The sequence below is a fragment of the Rhinopithecus bieti genome, unplaced genomic scaffold (genome assembly GCF_001698545.2).
Source record: "Rhinopithecus bieti isolate Rb0 unplaced genomic scaffold, ASM169854v2 scaffold_79532, whole genome shotgun sequence".
Classification (NCBI taxonomy): Eukaryota; Metazoa; Chordata; class Mammalia; order Primates; family Cercopithecidae; genus Rhinopithecus; species Rhinopithecus bieti.
The window spans coordinates 517,281-539,624 of NW_016830370.1; the positions used below are offsets into that span (position 1 = coordinate 517,281).

General features: G+C 48.9%; 2 protein-coding genes across 7 annotated transcripts in view; one reads left to right on the plus strand and one right to left on the minus strand.

Moving 5' to 3' along the window:
* TMEM175 (transmembrane protein 175) overlaps nt 1-18,167 on the minus strand; it is a 34,355-nt gene extending 16,188 nt beyond the window's left edge. Inside the window, exons 1-5 of one of the 5 annotated variants that reach the window (XM_017865412.1) lie at nt 18,014-18,093; nt 4,202-4,356; nt 3,685-3,808; nt 2,213-2,396; nt 1,959-1,997 (exon numbers count right to left, since the gene is read on the minus strand). In XM_017865412.1, the coding sequence (XP_017720901.1) occupies nt 1,959-1,997; nt 2,213-2,365 (192 nt within the window). In that variant the 5' untranslated portion in view covers nt 2,366-2,396; nt 3,685-3,808; nt 4,202-4,356; nt 18,014-18,093. Of the gene's footprint in view, nt 1-1,958; nt 1,998-2,212; nt 2,397-3,684; nt 3,809-4,201; nt 4,357-16,920; nt 17,098-18,013 lie in introns of those variants that run through there. The other 4 variants (XM_017865413.1, XM_017865416.1, XM_017865417.1 and 1 more) reach the window with 4 other exon arrangements.
* A 1-nt stretch (nt 18,168) lies between these two features.
* GAK (cyclin G associated kinase) overlaps nt 18,169-22,344 on the plus strand; it is an 83,530-nt gene continuing 79,354 nt past the window's right edge. For both annotated transcript variants that reach the window (XM_017865410.1, XM_017865411.1), the window contains exon 1: nt 18,169-18,511. In XM_017865410.1, coding sequence (XP_017720899.1) covers nt 18,367-18,511 — 145 coding nt within the window. In that variant the 5' untranslated portion in view covers nt 18,169-18,366. The remainder of the gene's footprint in view (nt 18,512-22,344) is intronic.

Here is a 22,344-nt window from a genome sequence, read left to right on the forward strand (position 1 = left end):
GTGCACTCCGGAGAGTTCTATGGGCTGTGTTCCCGCTGGGGGTCAGCTTTTAAGGGGCTCAGTGTCTGCTGAGGACCCCACCTCGGGGATGGTGCCCTCTGGGTGTCTGCATGTGGGAAGAGACAGGAGGGCAAAAGCACCAGGTCACAAATGTCATCCATGAGGCTCTGCCATCATAACCGCGTCACCTCCAAAAGGCTCTGCCCCACAACGCCGTCCCTGTGCGGTGTCCGGCGTGTGGACTTTAGAGGGACACACAGGTTGATGGCACAGAAGGGTCACACCTGGCACTGCCTAGCTGGCAATTCCAAAGCAGCCACGGGAAAGGGTCTCTGGAAGCTGCAAGGGACCCCACAGGTGGCCCGCCCTGGGGGCTGTGGTCAGCATGGAGGCACTGGGGGCCGCGCCACACTCGACACAAGGCCCTCACCCTCCAGCCCTGAGGTTTTCATGCTGTCCCCACGAATGCTCCACACAGAACACTGAGCACTTTACTATTTCCCTTGGTTCTTCACTTGCAGGCAGGTCTCTGGGTCAGCAACTTAGTATTTCAGTCACTTCTTTATTGAGTTCCATCTAGCTTTTCGAATCATTGGTTTTCAAAGTTACAACTGTCTTTTATTTTTCATCAGAGTGAGCACAGCCTCAGGAGCTCCCATCTCCTCACGAGGAGGGAGGTGTCTGCTTTTCTAGCACCTTCCCCGGGACACACATCAGGCCTTTCCCTCATCCCATAAATGTGTTCTCTGAATGAGCTTTTGACTCTCCAGGACTTTCTGAGGCTCAGACCCTCCCTGTGATCCGGTTAGGATGACAGAGGGAAGACAGGGCAGTAAACGTCACAGTCCCAGAAAGGTGCCCTGGCTGCAAAGAGGTCAGAGCAGGTTCAGGCTCATGAGTGTTTATTTTCAACCGCCCGGGCCCTTCACTGTCACGTGCCCTCCGGCATGGGCATCGCAGGTGGATGCGGCTGTACCTCAGCAACCCCATTCTGAAAGGGGCAGCCAAGGCCAGTACCTCAAGACTCAGCCAAGGCCACGTCCCCACCCCATGGGCCTCGGTGGGGACGCAGCTTTCCTGAGCCGCTGCCCCCTAGGGAGGGCAGGAGCGGCCCCGGGGTCCCAGTGCCTGTGCTGCTTGCTGTCTGCTGGTGCCTGCAGACTGGGCCAGGCACCATCTGCGTTTCTACTTCTCGTGAAAACCCTATGAAAAGTCTCGTCATCCCCTTCACATGGCTGAGAAAGCCGAACTCTAAGCAGCTCCCATGACTTCCCAGCGTTCCCCAGGCTCAGCTCACGAGTCAGGACTGGAGCCCCAACCTCAGTACTGGCCCAGGAAGGGCTATGTGGTCACTGCTGTGCCTCACGCACCCATGAGGCTTGGGCCGCACGACCCTGTCATGAGGACACCGAGCCAGGCAGGTGTGCGCCCCAGATGCCCTCCAGTCATTCCCCTTCTAAGATGTTGTGTTGCTCTTTAGCTCAGAAATAGTCCAGGCAGCTGTAAGCGGAAACTCTGCTTGTAAACCCTTTCCGCTCACCTCCAGGCCTGCAGGAGCAGCCAGGGTGGGAGTGTCCCTGCTGAGGCAGGACATTGGCCCTGTTTACTCACAGCAGCTACGTAAGGGGCCTGCTGGGGCAGCCCGGAACCTTCCTCTTCCAACCTATCCTCTGGCTCACTTCCAGGGCGCTGCCTTTGTCCACTGAGCTCAGAAACAGAGCCCTAGGAGCCCAGTCTCCTGCCCTCCCAGGAAGCCAGGACCTCTGCCGGGGTGGGCACGGGCTGAGCAGGACTTGCTGACCCTCTCCCTTTTTAAGGAGGCCCCCGCCTCCCGCCTCTGCCTCCTAAGCCTCAGAAGCTTTGAGGGGTGCAGGGTCAGCTCCCTGTGCCAGGTCGGGCTTCAGGGACCCTGGGTCTTCTCAGGGCCACACCACGCAGAGCACAGCCTGCCCTGTTACCTGTTCCGGGGAGATCTCCGTGTGGGTCACAGGCAGGATCTGGAGGGGGCAGAGAGACAGAAGGAAGCAAGAGACGCTGGTTGGGCTGGGTGTGGTGGTATTGGGGACTCCAAGGCAGCGCTGGGCCCCCCAAGCTGCCTGAGGAGATGGGGGACCCAAGGCTGCTGGCAAGACCTGGACAGGTCTGAGGTGGGCTGGGCAGTGCCTTGAGGGGCTTGGGGTGGGGCAGGCCTGAGCAGGGGCCCCATACAGACCATGACGGTGGCGATGATGGACAGCAGGGCGTCACTGAAGCTCAGCATGCGTTGGGAGCACTGGATCCCCTCCCCAGCGTCCTCGTCTCTTCTGCCCGGGGGGCAGTCCCCCAGTGTGTCCAGTGCCTGCTCTGGGGTCTGGGGCTGGGACATGGTGGAGACGCTGCCTGGCGGTCACAGGAGCCTGGGAGGAAAGGCAGGTCTGAGTGTGCCTGTGGCGTGCTCCTGGGGATCGGCCATGCAGCCTCAGCCCTGGTGCAGGGACAGGGACTGGTATGGGGGGCTTGGCCGCTGCTGAGCAGGGGAAGGGTCCATGCTGCTCTGTCCTCTCCCAGGTGCCCCTCAAATTTCCAGCCTCCAGGCTGAGAGGCCAACAACAGACGCCATGCCCAGCCCTGTTACTGGTGAACACTGATCTGGGTGAACCAGGCCTCAGTTTCTCCTCAGGGAACGGGAGAGACAAGCAAAGGCACTGAGATCGCCGACCCCATGGCCGACCTAAACGTGGAAGAGGAACACAGCGCCCTGCGGGGCCCTTGCCCGTGCACTCGTGCCTGGGGCTGTCTGTTTCCCACAGGGGCCACACTCTCCCTTGGTCTCAGCACCGTGCATGTGTGCCTGGGGCTGTCTGTTTCCCACAGGGGCTGCCCTCTCCCGAGACCTCTCCCTTGGTCTTGGCACCGTGCACGCATGCCTGGGGCTGTCTGTTTCCTACAGGGGCCACACTCTCCCTTGGTCTCGGCACCGTGCACGCGTGCCTGGGTCTGTCTGTTTCCCACAGGGGCTGCCCTCTCCCGAGAGCTCTCCCGTGGTCTCGGTGCCCGTGCATGCGTGCCTGGGGCTGTTTCCTACAGGGGCTGCACTCTCCCTTGGTGACCTTTGGGGAAACCAAGGCCCTTCGTCTGTAGCCATACGAAGCCAAACTTAGCACCAGGGCAGGCACTCCAGTCCGCCTGTGGGAGCCTGGGTTGGGCGCACACTTGGCACATGCCACAGCTGTGGCCCAGCATAGCACTCCCCAGGCATTTTTAACATCAGAGATGCGTCTGGGAAGATGAACGAGATGCCAGGTGGAGAGTGCTCTGGACAGAAGAGATCCCAGCGCCTCACGGAGACAGAACTGAGTTGTGGCTGCAGGCGCCATGGTGCACGGTGCTGGGCAGCCTTGTGCCAACCAGGAACTGTGGATTTCACCCTGTACCCGAGGTGGAGGCTGGGCACACTGAGATGAGTTCCCCAAACAGAGGATAGGGCCAGAGGGCTCCATGTTGGCTGAGCCCCACCTGAGGCCAGGCGCCCCTGGAGCAGGGAAGAGGGCAGAGTGTGTCAAGGATGCCAGTCAGAAGGGCTGCTATGACCCAGGAGAGGGGTGACAGAGGTCTGGCATCCCAGGAGACACAGAGCGTGTGGGAAACCAGCTCCTAAGAGTATCAGGGGCCACGGTGGGGGGTGACGGAGAAGGGAGAGCCCACCTGGTCCTTCCTCTGGTGAAGAAGGTGGGTCAGAGCACATTCCTGAGGGACAGTGCGTGCTTGCTTCGGGCTGGTTTCCCGGGACACAGCAGAGGCACCGAGGCTGTCTCAGGGCAGGGGAGCTCTGGGGATGGAAGGAGTCAGGCTGGAGATGCAGCCTTCACATGTTCCTCTGATCGAGCAGTGTTAGAAGCAGAAGTAATTTCTGTACTACTTGGAAATGTGGGGGTGGTCCAAGAGAGTGGTACCCGGGAAGGAGGACAGGCCCGGCTCTCCACCATTTAAGGGGAGGAGGCCTCTTCAGGAAGGGTGTTGGGGAGAGCCCCCAGCACCAGTGGGAGGTGACAAGGCAGGGCCCCCAGGTTTTACTCTGAAGCTGTTTACTTGGCCAAGGGCATCAGGGGGCTGGAATGCGTGGCCAGCTAGAGGGTCCGCGGGAAAAGGGATGTGCTGCTTACACCAAGGCGAGATGCACAAAAACAAGGAAAGCCCACCCCAGAGAATGGAGGAGGCTCACCGCAGTTTCCAGCTGGGCAAAACAAACACACAAGACAATCCACTTCACCAGCAATCAGGGAGATCCGGGAGGTGCAAATGAAATGGTGAGAGGCCGGGTGTCGGGGGGTGGGAGGGCGGTGCCGGCAGGAGTGAGGTGATGGGGAGGGCAGGGACCTAGGGAAAACAGAAACCGAGGCTGGAGTGAACGGCGGGGACAGCGGGGAGTGAGATAACAGGACTGCAAAGACGCGGGGAAAACAGAAACCGAGGCAGGAACAAACAGCGGGGAGAGAGAAGGCAGGGACCTGGGGAAACGGAAACTGAGGCAGGAATGAACGGCGGGGAGTGAGTAGAGTGAGGAGACAGATGGCGGGGACCTGGGGAAACAGAAACCGAGGCAGGCATGTAAACGCACATGTGTGCTTCAGTGACAGTTTAGCAACGGTTAGTGAGGTGCAGTGCCACGTCCTCCAAGGGTCCATTCCAGGAAGTCTCACTGCCATGAAAGGCTGCCTAGGGTCTGCACTGAGGCAACATGTAGTTTTTCTTTTTTTCTTTTTGAGACAGGGTCTCAGTCTGTTGCCCAGGCTGGAGGGCAGTGGCATAATCAAGGCTCACTATAGCCTCAACCTCCTAGGCTCAAGTGATCCTCCCACCTCAGCCTCCTGTGTTGCTGGGACCACAAGCGTGCACCACCATGCCTGGCTAATTTTTGTATTTTTCGTAGAGACGGGGTTTCATCATGTTGCCCAGGCTGATCTTGAACTCCTGGGCTCAAGCAATCTCCTTGCCTCAGCCTCCCAAAGTGCTTGGATTACAGGCGAGAGCCACCGAGCCAGCCTGGTGTGTTTTAACAATAAAACTAAAACACATTCTGACTAGTAAGGGAGAAATCATCAAACCATGACGTAAACTATCAGAACGTTAAAACAGATCTACAAGTATAAAACTATAAAACAAAATGTTAAAACAAAAAAATCAAGTTGCAAAAACATACTGTTATACCATTTATGGAAACAACGGACACATACAACCACCATCTATCTTCTTAATTATACACACATATACGGTAAGAAATGAAAACCACAAATAAGAACAATGTTCGCCAACTTCCAGACAGCACTGCATGGACCCAGGCAGGGAAGGGCGGGGAGCACGTGGGGGCTTTCGCTCTACGCCCAGGAGATTTCTCACCTAGAATGCACACAGGCATGTAACCACAGCTAGCCACGATCCAGCAAACTGTTCTAGCCTCAAACAGCATCTTTGTGTTCAAGCTTCCCCAACCCCAAGCCCTGCAATCACTGATCTGTTTTCTGTTACTGTAATTTTGCTTCATTTATTTATTTAATTAATTAATTTTTTTGAGACAGTCTCGCTCTGTTGCCCAGGCTGGAGTGCAGTGGCACGATCGCAGCTCACTGCAACCTCTGCCTCCTGGGTTCAAGCGATTCTTGTGCCTCAGCCTCCCAAGTAGCTGGGATTACAGGCACCTGCCACCATGCCCAGCTAATTTTTGTATTGGTAGAGATGGGGTTTCAGTATGTTGGTCAGGCTGGTCTCAAACTCCTGACCTCAAGTGATCCGCCTGCCTCGGCCTCCCAAAGTGCTGGGATTACAGGTGCGTGCCACTGCGCCTGGCTAATTTTTGTATTTTTAGTAGAGATGGGGTTTCACCATGGTCAGGCTGATCTCAAACTCCTGACCTCAGGTGATCTGCCCACCTCGGCCTCCCAAAGTGCCAAGATTACAGGCGTGAGCCACCACGCCCAGTGAATTATTTTTCCAAGCCGTGCCAAACTGAGTACCAGAGGAGATGAGCAAGTGCAGGTCTCATGCCCCGCTGGTGGGAATGCAGGTGGTGCAGCCGCCTCGGCAAATCATCTGGCGGTTTCTCATGAAGTAAACGTGTCCTTATGATACGGCCCGGCAAAACCGCTCCAAGGCATTTACCCAAAAGTCATGAAAACATGTTTACACAAGTGCCTGTGTGCAAATGTTTATATACAATGGCTTTATTCATAATTGTGCAAAATGAAACAATACACATGTTTTTCAGCTGGTGAGTGGATCCACAAACTGAGGTGTGTCCATGCAGTGAAATTACCACACAGCAACCAAAGAAGTGTGTTACTGATACTCCCAGCACCACAAACGGGTCTCGAAAGAAGCTAGACTCAAAATCTCTGTAGGGTGCGATTCTGTTTATACAACATTCTAAAAAAGGCAAAATTGGCAGTCTCACAGAGTGAGACTCCACAGATCACAAGGTCAGGAGTTTGAGACCAGCCTGGCCAACATGGTGAAACCTGATCTCTACTAAAAACACACACAAAAAATAGCCAGGCATGGTGGTGGGCGCTTTTAATCCCAGCTACTTGGGAGGCTGAGGCAGGAGAATTGCTCGATCCCAGAAAATGGAGGTTGCAGTGAGCCGAGATTGTGCCACTACACTCCAGCCTGGGCAACAGAGTAAGACTCCGTCTATGGAAAAAAAAAAGCAATAAAAATCAATGATTCAATTAATTTATTTTAGTTGTTCTAATAACTTGTGTAGGGGTGTCTCACTGTGGTTTTAATTTGCTATTTCTCTATTGACTAATTAGGCATCTTTCATCTATAGAGCTTTCACAGTGAAGTGTCTTAGAATCTTTGCTCGTTTACTGAGTTGTTTGTAATGTTATTGAGTTTTGAGAGTTCTTTATATTCTAGTTAAAAATCCTGCAAGATATATAATTTGGAAATATTTTCTTGCAGTCTGTGGCTTGTCTTTTCACTCTCTTACCAGTCTTTAGGAGAACAGAAGTTCTGAATTTTCGCTGGGTGCAGTGGCTCACACCTGTAATCCTAGCATTTTGGGAGGCAGAGGCAGGTGGGTCACCTGAGGTGAGCAGGGTTTGAGACCAGCCTGGCCAACATGGCAAAACCTCATCTCTACTAAAAATACAAAAATTAGCTGGACGTGGTGGTGTGTGCCTGTAGTCCCAGCTACTCAGGAGGCTGAAGCAAGAGAATCGCTTGAATTTGGGAGGCGAAGGTTGCGGTGACCTGAGATCACACCACTGTACTCCATCCTGGGTGACAGAGTGAGACTCTGTCTCAAAAAGAAAAAAGAAAAGAAAAGAAAATTCAAGGAACCTATAATAGCCAAAATAATCTTGAAAAAGAACAAAATTGGGAGCACTCACACTTCCTGATTTCAAAACTTAGTACAAAGCTACAGCAGTCAAGACAGCATAAAGACACAGACCAATGGAATACAGTTCAGAAATAAACCCCTACATTTATGGTTAACTGATTTTGACAAGGATGCTGAGACCACTCAATGGGAAAAGAAAAGTATTTTTCACAAATGGTGTTGGGACAACTGAATATCCACATGCAAAAGAATGAATTCGGACTCAACCTAATACACATACAAAAATTAACTTGAAATGGATCAATAACATAAATGTAAGAGTTAAAACTACAAAACTCTTAGAAGATAATGCTGGAGAAAATCATTTCATGACACTGAGTTTGACAAAATATGCTTTTTTTTTTTTTCCTTTTTTATAAAAACGTGGGGTCTGTGTGGTCCAGGCTGGGCTCAAGCAATTCTCCTGCCTCGGCCTCCCAAGTAGCTGGGATTATAGACATGAGCCACCATGCCTGGCCAAAATTGACTTTTTCTTTAAGCCGTTTTAGGTTTATAGAAAAACTGAGCAGAGGCCAGTCATGGTGGCTCACCTCTGTAATCCCAGTACTTTGGGAGGCCAAGGTGGGCAGATCACCTGATGTCAGGAGTTCAAAACCAACCTGGCCAGCATGAAACCCCACCTCCACTAAAAATACAAAATTTAGCTGGGTGTGGTGGTATGCATCTGTAATCCCAGCTACTTGGGAGTTTGAGGCAGGACTACTGCTTGAACCAGGGAGGCAGACGCTGCAGTGAGCCGAGATTATGCCACTGCACTCCAGCCTGAGTGACAGAGTGAGACTCCGTCTCAAGAAAAAAAAGAAAAATTGAGCAGCAGGTACAGAGTTTCACTCTTGTTGCCCAGGCTGGAGTGCAGTGGCATGATCTCGGCTCACTGCAACCTCCGCCTCCCGGGTTCAAATGATTCTCCTGCGTCAGCCTCCCGAGTAGCTGGGATTACAGGTGACTGTGTTATAACGCCCAGCTAATTTTGTATGTTTAGTAGAAATGGGGTTTCACCATGTTGGCCATGATGGTCTTGAACTCCTGACCTTGTGATCTGCCCCCCTCGGCCTCCCAAAGTGTTGGGATTACAGGTGTGAGCCACCGCACCCGGCGCAGAGTTCTTTTATACCCTTCCCCTTTCTCCTATTACTATTATTATTTTGAGACCGAGTCTCACTCTGTCACCCAGGCTGGAGTGCAGTGGCACAATCTCGGCTCACTGCAACCTCCAACTCCTGGGTTCAAGCGATTCTCCTGCCTCAGCCTCCTGAGTAGCTGGGATTACAGGCACACACCACCATGCCCCACTAATTTTTGTATTTTTAGTAAAGACGGGGTTTCACCATGTTGGTCAGGCTGGTCTCGAACTCCTGACCTTGTGATCCACCCACCTTGGCCTCCCAAAATGTTGGGATTACAGGTGTGAGCCACTGTGTCCAGCCTCCCTTTCTCCTATTATTATTATTATTATTATTATTATTTTTTTGAGACGGAGTCTCACTCTGTCGCCCAGGCTGGAGTGCAGTGGCGCGATCTTGGCTCACTGCAAGCTCCGCCTCCCGGGGTTTACGCCATTCTCCTGCCTCAGCCTCCCAAGTAGCTGGGACTACAGGCGCCCGCCACCTTACCCGGCTAGTTTTTTTGTATTTTTTTTTTAGTAGAGACGGGGTTTTACTGTGGTAGCCAGGATGGTCTCGATCTCCTGACCTCGTGATCCGCCCGTCTCGGCCTCCCAAAGTGCTGGGATTACAGGCTTGAGCCACCGCGCCCGGCCCCTTTCTCCTATTATTAACATCTTACATTACTGTGGCACATTCGACACAATTGACAAGCGAATATTCATACATTACAATTAACCTAAGTCCATAGTTTACATTAGGCTTCACTCTGTGCTGTATTCTATGGGTTTTGACAAATGGAAAATGACTTGTTTTCACCAAAACAGTATCACACAGAATAGTTTAAACACCCTAAAAATCTCTGGTGCTCCACCCTCCCTCTTTCTTCCTGAACCCCTAGCAACTACTGTTTTTTTGTTTTTTGTTTTTTTTTGAGATCTAGTTTCATTCTTGTTGCCCAGGCTGGAGTGCAATAGTGCGATCTCAGCTCAATGCAACCTCCAACTCCCAGGTTCAAGTGATTCTCCTGTCTCAGCCTCCTGAGTAGCTGGGATTACAGGCATGTGCCACCACGCCCAGCTAATTTTGTATTTTTAGTAAAGGTGGGGCTTCAACATGTTGGCCAGGCTGGTCTCAAACTCCAGACCTCAGTTGATCTGTCCACCTTGGCCTCTGAAAGTGCTGGGATTACAGGTGTGAGCCACTGCGCCCGGCCTACTGCTCTTTTTACTGTCTTCACGATTTTGCCTTTTCCAGAATGTTCTATAGTTAGAATCATACAGTATGGAACCTTTTCAGATTGGCTTCTTTCATTGAACAATATGCATTTAAGGTTCCTTCAAGTCTTGTTGCTTGATAGTTTATCTTTTGATCCTATAGTATGGACTTATCAGTTTATCTATTCACTGATTGCTCGCATGGGCCATTTTCAACAGTGTATTACATAGTTCTTCATGTTGATGAACTCCAGTTTATCTGTTTCCTTTATGGATCATGCTTTTAGGGTCATGGCTAAAAATCTCACAGAACATTTCATAGATTTTCTTCCATAAGTTTTATAGTTGTAGATCTCACATTTAGATTTACGATTCTGAGTTAACTTTTATGTATAATGCTAGGTATGGATTGTTTCCTTTTTTTCGTTTGTTTTTTTTTTTTTGAGGCAGAGTCTCACTCTGTTGCTCAGGCTGGAGTACAGTGGCAGCATCCCAGCTCACTGCAACCTCTGCCTCCTGGGTTTAAGCAATTCTCCTGCCTCAGTCTCCTGAGTAGCTGGGATTACAGGCACTCACCCCCACGTCCAGCTAATTTTTGTATTTTTAGTAGAGATGGGGTTTCACCATGTTAGGTTGGTCTCGAACTTCTGACCTCAAGTGATCTGCCCACCTCGGCCTCCCAAAGTGCTGGGATTACAGGCATGAGCCACTGCACCCGGCCCAAGGTTTCTTTTTCTCAACACATGAATATCCAATTTTTCCACCATAATTTGTTGAAACAATTGTTCTTTCTCCAATGAACTACTTTTGCACCTTTATAAAAAATCAATTCACCATAGACACCTGTGGGCCAATTTCTGGACTCTTCTATTTACCTACTTAGCTATCTTTGTATCAACTTCACACTGTTGCCCAGGCTAGATTCGAACTCCCAGGCTCAAGGGATCCTCCCGCCTCAACCTGCTGAGTTGCTGCGACTACAGGCACATACCTCTACACCCAGCCACCAGTTTTGATTACTGTGGCTTCAAGGGTTTAAATTAGGTAACGCAAATCATACAATTTTGTCTTGTCCTTGTTCAAACTTGTATTGGCTATTCTAGCTCCTTTGCAGAGCCAAGTAAATTTTAGAATCTATGTGTCAAATTCTCATAGTCTGCTGGGAATTTGACTGGTTTACATTGAATCTACAGGTCAATTTGAGAACTGCACTGTTGAATCTCCCAGTTTATGAATATGGCATCTCTCTCCATTGATTATGGGCTTTAATTTCTCTCAGCAATTTTTTGTAGTTTTCAGCATATAAGTCTTGCACATCTTTTTTCACATTTATCCCAAGTATTTCAGACTTTTTGATGCTATTGTAAATGTTTCTAATTTCAACTTCCAGTATTTATTGCTAGTATGTAGAAATAGAATTGATTTTTGCATACTTATCTTGTATCCTGCAACCCTGCTAAACTCACGAGTAGCTCTTTTTATAGATTCTGATTTTTTTTCTTTTTTTTGGAGACCGAGTCTCACTCTGTTGTCCAGCATGGAGTGCAGTGGTGCGATCTCAGCTCACTGCAACCTCCACCTCCAAGGTTCAAGTGATTCTCCTGCCTCAGCCTCCTGAGTAGCTGGGATTACAGGCATGTGCTACCACGCCCAGCTAATTTTTGTGTTTTTAGTAGAGACGGGGTTTCACCGTGTTGGCCAGGCTGATCTCAAACTCCTGACCTCAGGTGACCTGCCTGCCTCAGCCTCCCAAAGTGCTGGGATTACAGATGTGAGCCACTGTGCCTGGCCTCGGCCCTCTTTTTCTTGCCTCATCACATTGGCTAGAATTTCTAGTACGATGCTGAACAGAAGTGGTGAGATCAGACAGCCAGCCTTGGCTTGTTCCTGGTCTTAGGGGGAAAACATTCAGTCTTTTATTATTTCACATGATGCTAGCTACAGGTTTTTCACAGATGCCCTTACTGTTGAAGAAGTTTCATTTTACTCCCAGTTTGCTGAGTTTTGTTTTTTTTTTAAATCAGTAATGGATGTTGGGTTCTGTCAAATGCTTCTCTGTATCTATTGAGATGATCCATTTTGTTTTTTCATTCTCAAGAGCATGAATTACACTGATACACTTTCAAATGCTAAGCCAACTTTGCCGTCTTGGGATATCCCACTTGGTCATGGTATATTATCCTTTCTGGTATATAGTGTTGGATTCAATTTGCTAATCAACATTTTAAATCCATTTTCATGTCTATGTTCACAAGAGATATTATCCTGTAGTTTTCTAGTAATGTCTTTGTGGAGTTCTGGTATCAGAATAATGCTGTTAGGAATCATGAGTTGGGAAATAATTCCTTCCTTCAACTTTCTGAGTTTGTATAGAACTGGTATTATTTCTTCCTTCAGTGTTTAGTAGAATTCCCAGTAAAGCTATCTAAGTTTGGAGTCTTTTTTTGAGATTGAGTTTTGCTCTTGTCCAGGTTGGAGCGCAGTGGCACAGTCTCAGCTTACTGCAACCTCTACGTCCTGGGTCCAAGTGATTCTCCTGACTCAGCCTCCCAAGTAGCTGGGATTACAGGCACCTACCACCATGCTGGGTAATTTTTGTATTTTTAGTAGAAATGAGGTTTCACCATGTTGGTCTTGAACTCCTGATCTCAGGTGATCCACTTGCCTCGGCCTCCCAAAGAACTGGGATTACAGGCATGAGCTACTGTGCCCAGCCAAGTCTGGGGTTTTTTTTTCTTTTTTTTTTTTTTTTTTTTTCCTATTTTGGTTTTGCATTTGGCAAGATGCCTCCTGTCCATCTGCTTTCACATTTACAAAATGTTGTTCTTTTTTTTTTTTTATTTTATTTTATTTAATTTTTTATTAATACTTTAAGTTCTAGGGTACATGTGGAGTTCTTTTAAGGGAAGATTTGTCAACTATAATTACAATTGCTTTAAATAGAACATAGAGCTTATTTAGACTTGTCTATTTCCTTCTTTAAAAAAGCATTTAAATTTTTAATTTTTGTAAGGTATGTAGGTATGTAGTACCCCATGGGGTACATGTTCTGATACAAGGACATGCCAATGTGTAGTAATCACATCATGAAAGAACGGGGTACCCATCCCTCAGAAAAGAAAAAAAAACCAAAAAGATGGTTAATACCGCAAAGTTGTTTGCAATGCCTTAACTGTATGCATGTCAGGACCTCTTTCATCCTTTCACACAATACGTTTTCGTTGAGACAAAGTCCCATTCTGTCGCCAGATTGGAGTGCAGTGGCCTCAATCTTGGCCCACGCAACCTCCGACTCCCTGGTTTCAAGTGATTCTCGCTGCTCAGCCTCCCAAGTAGCTGGGATTTCAGGCAGATGCCCACCATGCACAGCCAATTTGTGTGTTTTTTTTAGTAGAGACGGGGGTTTCACCATTTTGGCCAGGATGGTCTCAATCTCCTGACCTTTTGATCCACACTGCCTGCCTCCCAAAGTGCTTGGATTACAGGCATAAGCCACTGTGCCGGCCCAACACAATTTCTTCTTAAATGGAGCTTAGTGGTTTATGCTTTCCATGGAATTTGTTCATTAGTGGTAGCTGCTGAATTTGTTGGCACCTAAAAGTTCTTATAATATCCCTGATTAGTCCTTTCAGTATGATGTCATCTCTTCATTCCTCATTATTGGCAATTCATCTCTTTGTCGTTTTCTTGTTCAATCTGGCAAAGATTTTTCAATTTTAATTAATCTCAAAGAATCAGCTTTTTGGTTTCCCTGATTTTCCTATTGCTTTGTTTCTATTTTTTTGAATTCACTCTGATATTTAATTACCCGCCTTCTTATATTCACTTGGGTTTCACTTCCTCTTACTTTTCTATTTTTTGGTGTGTGTGTGACAGAGTCTCAGCTCGGCTGCAATCTCCACCGTCTCTGGGTATCATGGATATCTCCTCTCAAGGCTTCCAAGTAGCCGGAACTACGGCATGCACTGCCAACTCAGCTAATTTTTGTATTTTTGTACAGATGGGGTTTCACCATGTTGGGCCAGGCTGGTCTCGACTTCTGACATCAAGTGATCAGCGCTGCCTTGGCCTGCAAGTGATGCCACCCGTGCCCACCTACTTTCTAGTTTCTTAAGGTGACTGCTGAGGTCCCACTGATTTGAGATCTTATCTTTTAATACTGTTTTAGCTGCTCCCAACCAGTTTTAAATGCTGCATTTATCATTTTCATCCCTTGTTCAAAATACTTTCTAATTTCCCTTTTTGATTTCTTCTTTGACCATAATTATTTATTTATTTATTTATTTATTATTTATTTATTTTTTTTTTTGAGACAGAGTCTTGCTCTGTCACCCAGGCTGGAGTGCAATGGGGCAATCTTGGCTCACTGCAAGCTCTGCCTCCAGGGTTCACGCCATTCTCCTGCCTCAGCCTCCCAAGTAGCTGGGACTACAGGCGCCCACCACCACGCCCAGCTAATTTTTTGCATTTTTAGTAGAGACAGGGTTTCACCGTGTTAGCCAGGATGGTCTCGATCTCCTGACCTCGTGATCCACCCGCCTCGGCCTCCCAAAGTGCTGGGATTACAGGCGTGAGCCACCGCGCCCGGCCACCATGAGTTGTTTAAAAATGAGTTTAAAGAAATACGCAAAAAATGAAAGTGAGTTATTCAGTTTCCAAATATTGAAAGGATTTTCCAATCCGTTACTAATTTCTACTTTAATATTCAATATCATTCTGGTCAGTTAACATACTTGTTTAATAGACCAGAATATGATCAGGCTCAGTTAATGTTTTAATGCACTTGAAAAATTGTGTATTCTGCTGTTATTGTGGGGAGTGTTCCATAAACATTCATTAGATCAAGTTGACTGACAGTCATGTTCAAGTCTCCTATATCCTTAGTGATTTTCTAGGTATCTATCCATTTATTCTCCATTTATTGAAAAAGAATATTCTCCAACTACATCAATCTCCAACTACAATTGTGATATTTCTCTCTCCTTGGAGCTATTAGTTTATGCTTTGTGTATTTCAGAGCTTTGTTATTAGGTGCATAAATGTTTAAGATCATCAAGTCTTTTTGATGAATTCATCCCTTCATCATTATAAAATGATCCTCTTAATTTCTTGTAATCCTCTTTGCTATGAAATTCTGGAAATCAGGTATGGGGATTAAGACTATAAATTCAGTTTTGGATATATACATGTTTATATACGTAGTGGTATCTCAGAACAAACATCCGAGAGTTCATATGAGATACAGAGATAGATATTCGGGTTAAGATGGTATTACTACAGCATCTACTTCAACGCCGATAAATAAAGGTGCTCCAGAAATATTTGTAAGATAAGTAGTCCGACTCTGGTTTCCAAAGTGATGACAAGGTTTAGAAATGTCCAGTCAATCCTAGGTCATGCCAGTGTAAGTTCATGGCCTCCAAATGAGTGCTTGAATGCTATCATGCTTTCCAGTTATTCGCTAGGTTTTTCATAACAGCTATTTTAGATCTTTTTGACACTGCTTAAATCTTGGGATTCCTACTTCCCCTCTCACTTTCAGTTGAAGCTTTTCTTTCCTCATTCCCAATGAAAACAGAACCCATTAGAGAATTCCTTCACCTTCATTCCAATAAATACATAAGGTCACCTGCAACTGCAGCCCATTTTTCTTCCTAGGTGCTTTTCCTATGTCCAAAGCAAGTATCTCTACCTATGCTTTGGATGTCATTCCCCTCCTATGTTGTAAGAGACAGAAGATATCTCATTAAGATAGAATTATCTTATTATTCCTCTTTTTTCTGTACCAGCAAACCTTCTCTCCCTTCCATCAGCTTTAGGCTGCTCAAGAATCTCTCCTCTTAAAACATCTCAATACTACATCATCCTTCTAGCTCTCTAGAGCTAAGGATGCTGAATTTGTTGGCCTAAAGTTGTTCATATTCTCCTCCACAGACAAACGTCTTATCTCCACTTGCCACCTCTACCTCATCATCTCTTCATTCCTCTACTACGGTGATATGTAGCTTCCACCTTGTTACTCCAATGAAGCTATTCTTGGTGAGATCACCAGTGATCCGTTGTGAATAAATCAACACGTATCTTCCATTTCTTTTTCTACTTGACTTTTAAGTGGCATTCGACACTTAGCTGCATTATCTGCCCTGCACATCCTCGTTCCTTGGCTCTGTGACAACACTCTCTTGGTTTTCTTCCTCCTTCACTGGCTGCCCTTTCTCCACAAGCTGTCTATTCTCTTAAGATTCTAACCTCTTTATGTCTAGTATGCCATCTCTGTTGGTCCTCTCTTCAGCTCCTAGAGCCAACTGCCACCTCTATGCTGAGGATGCCCAGATGTCTGTCTCCAGCAGGGATTCTTTCCCAATCTCTCAATCCTTCTATTCCACAGTCCACCAGACAAATGCACTGGCTGGAAAAGCCAGAACTTGCATTAAATTTTAGCCGTATCACTTGTTGACCCTGGCCAAGTAATGGCATTGTTGAGCATATTTTCTCATCCCAAAATAAAGGGGGTTAATTATACTGTGCATTCTTCACAAAGATGTTTTAGGACCATTACAATGAACACTTACAGAAAAGGATGTTGCAAGCAATGAATCAGTGCATAAGCTAAGCTATTGCTACGGTTTTTTTTTTTTTTTTTTTTTTTTTTTGAGACGGAGTCTCACTCTGTTGCTGGGGCTGGAGTGCAGTGGCCGGATCTCAGCTCACTGCAAGCTCCGCCTCCCGGGTTCACGCCATTCTCCTGCCTCAGCCTCCTGAGTAGCTGGGACTACAGGCACCCGCCACCTCACCCGGCTAGTTTTTTGTATTTTTTAGTGGAGACGGGGTTTCACAGTGTTAGCCAGGATGGTCTCGATCTCCTGACCTCGTGATCCACCCTTCTCGGCCTCCCAAAGTGCTGGGATTACAGGCTTGAGACACCGCGCCCGGCTTATTTTTGTTATATGTATTTTTAAAGATCTCATTTGGCTACATGTAACACTTCATTCCATAAAATAGATAAGTGTTCCAATGAGCTGAGTCTATTATCTTTTAATGATAAAGATAACAGATGTTAGCTTCTGGGACGGCTAAAAGGCTGATTTGCGCTTTAGAATCCATTTTTGAGTTTGAGAACAAATAACTCTATGGAAAGGGTTGCAACCTCAAATGACTATAGGAACCAGGCAGGTAACATACATGAGCCAATCTGGTCAGGCAAACCATTGTGTCTTACCTGGAGGGACCGCTCTAGGTAACTGGTAACACACATCATTTGGGGTCCAATATTGACAGGTTTGATTTTTCCACAGAAGCTGGAAAACTAGGTTTTTAACGTTCAGGCCTTTCAATGATGATGATGATGATGATGATGATGATGATGATGATGATGATTTTTTGAGGCGGAGTCTCAGGCTGGAGTGCAGTGGCGCCCGCCTCCTGGGTTCAAGCGATTCTCCTGCCTCAGTCTCCCGAGTAGCTGGGATTACAGGAACCCGCCACCACGCTCAGCTAATTTTTGTATTTTTAGTAGAGACGGGGTTTCACCATGTTGACCAGGCTGGTCTGAAACTCCTGACCTCAGGTGATCCGCCCGCCTCGGCCTCCCAAAGTACTGGGATTACAGGCGTGAGCCACAGCGCCTGGCATCAGTCTTTAAATGACAGCAACTAATTCACCTCCTGCTACCCACTCCCAACCCCCAAATACTGTGTGGGCCAAAAACTAAAAATGCACTGTCGGTGAGCCATTTCCTCATTATCCTAGAAGGAAAGTCACCTTTTCACCTCCAAATGGTTGGGCATTATGAACCCTTCCAAGTGGTTCATGAGGACTTGCTTTTGCCTTGGAAAATGTCAGGGTGCGAACGAACCTTGAGGGTCACAGCAGTCTCTGCAGTGTTGTGGTTGCCCAGGACGAAGGTTTTCTAGCCCACAGCTCCCACTATTGGTCACTGCCCCAGCCCAGACCCTAACCCTCTGCTCGGAAGACAAGGCAGAGCAGCAGCGTTTCCCTTGCCAACTGCCTGCCTGGCTGCTGGGAGGGGGCTGCCAAGCTTAGTCGCTAAGCGTCACAGGAAACTCCGACCTCCATGAGACAAAAACCAAGTATTTATTGATAGCTTAAAGCACGCTAACTCCTTGCTCCTTAGCCAACTGAGAGAAAAATTCGCGAACCCATTCGCAAACGCAGCGCTAACAGCAAACGGGAGGCTGACTCCACCCAGAGGATGGCGAAGCGCTTAAATCGAAGACATCTGAGAAGGAGCCTCCCAGAAAACAGACCATGTGGGGAACGGTACCGCGAGTTGGGCTGGGGCGCTGAACTACCTGGGCGGGAATCGCCGCGGCGACCGCTCCGCGCGCCTCCGCTGGAGTCAGCCCGGCCGGGAGCTTGATAACCGGAAGTTCATCACAAGCTCGGCGACGCCGCGCACGCGCTGTCTCCGTCAGACCTCCGCGCCTGAGCGCGCAGCCAGGAAGTGAGGCCGCGGCGGAGGGGACAAGGCTGGGCCCCGACGCCGCCTGACGCGACGCGTCCTCACGCGTGAGTACGTCACGGCGTCGGGGCGGAAGATGGTGCAGCTCGGGGCCGGCGGTTGCTGAGCTGACCCGGACGGCTAGTGAGCGGGAGCCCGAGCCCGACCACTCCGGCTGCCGCGGAGTGCGGCGCAGCCACCGCCATGTCGCTGCTGCAGTCGGCGCTCGACTTCTTGGCGGGTCCAGGCTCCCTGGGCGGTGCTTCCGGCCGCGACCAGAGTGATTTCGTGGGGCAGACGGTGGAACTGGGCGAGCTGCGGCTGCGGGTGCGGCGGGTCCTGGCCGAAGGTGAGGCCCCGGGTCGACAGCGCGGGTGCGGCCGGGGAATGTTGTCTCCGGGACGCTGGGGGCAGCGTCAGCTTGGAGTGGAAGGGCGTGGGTTAGGGGTCCCAGCGTGGGTTGTGGGTCAGGGTCGGCCAGGGGAGGATCTCTGCCGAGGGCGTGGGTCAGGGCCAGGCGAGGGTCACAGTGGGGGCTCCGTAGGTCAGTGCCTGAGGGCGGTGATTGCGGAGGGCGAGGCTGGGGCTGGGGTACTTTCTTGTGATGGGAGTAGGGTCAAGTTGGAGCAAGGCCTGGGGCTTGGGGAACCCCCCAGGGTGGGTGGGGGAAGATGTTAGGGTGAGGTGGGGGATGGTGGCAGGCAGGGAGCTTGGGTGGAGGCCTACAGTGGAGGCTAAGGGAGGGTGCTAGAAGTCCGACAGCTGGAGTCAGGAGGTGAGCGGTGCAGGAGGTGGGTTTAAGCCTTGGCCTTTTGCCGGACTTCTAGGATTATTGAGCAGGCAGGGACAGGACTGGACTTTGGAGGTTAGGGCTGATTCTTCTACAGTCCAGGGAACTTGACAGTAGGTGGATGCACACGTGTTGCAGGTAGTTGCGGTCGTAGCCTGCGGGGTGGGGGGGTTGGCTGAGGGTAGACAGGGCTCTGTCTAGTGATCCCCATTCCTCTTGTTAATGCCTCAGTGTTTCTCTTCCCGGTGAACATCTACTCGTGTGATTCTGTGTGTAGTACAGGAAACAGAGCCAGTAGTTGCGACCTATACAGAACTTCCAGAGTGGACAATCACTCGGCTTAAGTCCTCTTGAGTCAGTCTTGAGTCAGTTTTGTCTCTGCGTGCCATTTCTAGCTGCCTGAACGTCCTCTCCGTTCACACGGAATCGATCACCAGTGTCAGTGAGTCCCCTTCTCTCTTGTGGATTTTCCTTCCATTTGTTGTCCAGTGGTGCCTGGAGGTGTGTCACGTTTCACTGGCTGTAAAGTTTGTTGGCTAAACATGGTTGACTTCGGTGCGGAAGCGTGACTCTATTCTGCATTGGCACAGGGCAAGGGAGTGAAGTGACACAAAAGCCCTCACCCTCACCAGCTCCGTGGTACCTCTCAGGGCTGGAGGGTTAGCCTGTCCAGGTGCCTGCCCTGTGACCAGACAGGAAACTATCCCAGACTTCTGATTATCACAGAAGGTCTGCGGAGACATTTTGACTGCAGCGTTATCACACACTTGGTCTCCGCTGTGGTCAAAACCAAACAGATTTTGGGTACAATTTGGTCAGAAAGCTCCAAGCTCTTCTTTCAGAGGTGGGGGCTGAAGTGTGATACTCTTTCACATCTGTTAGAAACAGATTTCTCTCAGATTAGCTCATTTATTCTGAAAATACTAGGTGGTTATTTTCATTCTTTAAGAAATTCATAGTGGACAGGACTTGGTTTCTGGAACCTCAGACCGGTGCTCAAGCGGCGGAGAGACAGAGGCAGCATAGGGACAGATCCTTGGCAGTGGGATCCTTGGGGTGGTACACACAGTGTGACCTCTGGGAAGGAGTCAAGCAGAAGATGGCACGCATCAGGGTTTGAGAGATGGAGATTGCACCCTCACTGGGGCCCCGAGAGGAAGATTTGTGTAAAGAAAGAAGCCTGTGGGTCACTTAGCACCCAGGAAGAAGAACAAGGAAATGTGGGCGGCCGCTGAGGTTGTGCAAAGGAACTTGTTTCCCTTTGCTATCTAGGCGAGTCAGGAGATAAAAATAACCAATGCAATTAGGAGTTGTAGATTTCCTCCTTGTGAGCTTAATAGGTGGCCTGCAGCCTCCTAAGTTCTTTGAAGTCTCTTTGAACTGAAACAGGGTGTGAAAGCTGAATTAAGTATTTTGTATAAACATACTTAAATAAGTTTTGTCTGGACAGCAACCTTAGAACATAGGCTATGGGAGTTCAGGCTGTCTTGTGTGAACATGGCGATGGCCCGTAATCTGAACCCTTGAGTACAGATGTTTATGATTCCAGAATTTTTCAGGTTTCAGAATGATCATTGCAGCATATAACCTGTATATCATGGGATACTCCCAGAGAACTTGGGAAAGTATTCTGTAATTGAATACATTAATGTTTCTGTAATTAAATGACTAAATATTCTCACTGTGGGATAAAGTCTGCGATTAGCTCCATATCAGTTCATGTCAGGTTTTATCCCAAATGAGGTTATGATAGACTAGGATTTGCTGTCAAGTGAGTTAGGAAAAAACGGTTTTCTTAACTTTTAGGAATTTGGACTTGTGGTGTAAATGGGTTTTTAGGTAGAACTGTGGAACCAGATAGCTTTCTAATTTCTTCAAATTTGTTCTGTCATCTTCCTTTTTTTTTTTCTTTAAGAGACGAGGTCTTGCTGTTACTCAGGATAGATTTGAACTGGGCTCTGGATCTTCCTGCCTCGGCCTCCCGAGTAGCTGGAATTACAGGCGTGTGCCGTTTCCCACCTGGCTAGTCTTCACTTTTTTAAAAGGCAGATTATCAGGAGCACCAACCGTGTCAGAGATGCCCAGGGCAGGTGTATGCTGTGTGTTCTTTGTTTTGGGTTCTGCGTGCCGTTGCTTTTGAAATGGAGCCTGCCGTGCCCTGACTGCAGGGAAATCCACCTTCCCTGTGTGGCTGACTTGAACTCGGTGTTACTGCTAGTAAGGTAAATTGGGGCAGAAAATGAAAACGATGCTGCACAGTTGTCGTGTAGTTTAAGCGTAACTCACCTCGTGCGTTTGGTTGGGTGCTGCATGTAATTTCTGCCAGCCAGCAGCCTTTGTGTGCCATGCTCAGTATTAGCTGAGTGGCTGGGACCGCTCAGGAGCCTTGGGGGTCAAGCTCTGGCCTAAGGAATGGGGAGGGCACAGCCTACTCGCACCCCCAGCCTTCTTCCTCTTTGACATGGCTTTTGGAGGCTTCCTCCCTTCACTTACGTAGAATTCTGGACTGGGTGAGGGCCATGGGAATGTTTAGTACTGACAGTTGCAGAATTGTGTGGTACAGACAAGACTCTTGGCCACAAGTTTCAGAAACCCTCCCAGGTGGGCTCAGTGGCAGGGAGGCCACATGCTGGCCCTGCGTGTCCTCTGCAGGGTACACTTGAGATCATTTTCTTTTATTGGAAAGAGTCTGGCTGTGTTGCCCAGGCTGAGTGCAGTGGAACGATCACGACTCACTGCGGCCTTGAACTCCTGGGCCCACGTGATCCTCCGGCCTTGGCCTCCCAAAGTGCTGGTATGACAGGCGTGAGCTAATGTGTCCAGTCTTAGATCTTAAAAGTAGATAGACCCGGCCGGGCACAATGGCTCATGCCTGTAATCTCAGCACTTTGGCGGCAGAGGTGGGCAGATCACCTGAGGTCAGGAGTTCGAAACCAGCCTGGCCAACATTCCAAAACCCCATATCTACTAAAAATAGAAAAATTAGCTGGGCATGGTGGCGTGTTCCTGTAGTCCTGCTACTCAAGAGGCTGAGGCAGGAGAATCACTTGAACCCGGGAGGCGGAGGCTGCAGTGAGCTGAGATTGCACCATTGGACTCCAAGCCTGGGCGACAGAGCGAGACTTTATTTCAAAAAAAAAAAAAAAGTAGACCCTTAGGTTGCTGTGGCGAGCCAGCCTTGTAGCACACCCTCTTCCCACATAGGACTTGGGACTGAGGGCATCAGCCTCTGAAGCTCTGTGCTGTTCTCTTGGCCACCAAGGTTCTGTCATCCTTGCTTCTTTGTACCTATGCTGGACCCAGAGCCTGAAGTGCAGGGGCTGCACTCACCCAGGGAGGCGTGTGGGGCAGTACAGAGTGCAGGTAACCAGGGACAGTTGCTGGGCGGTGCA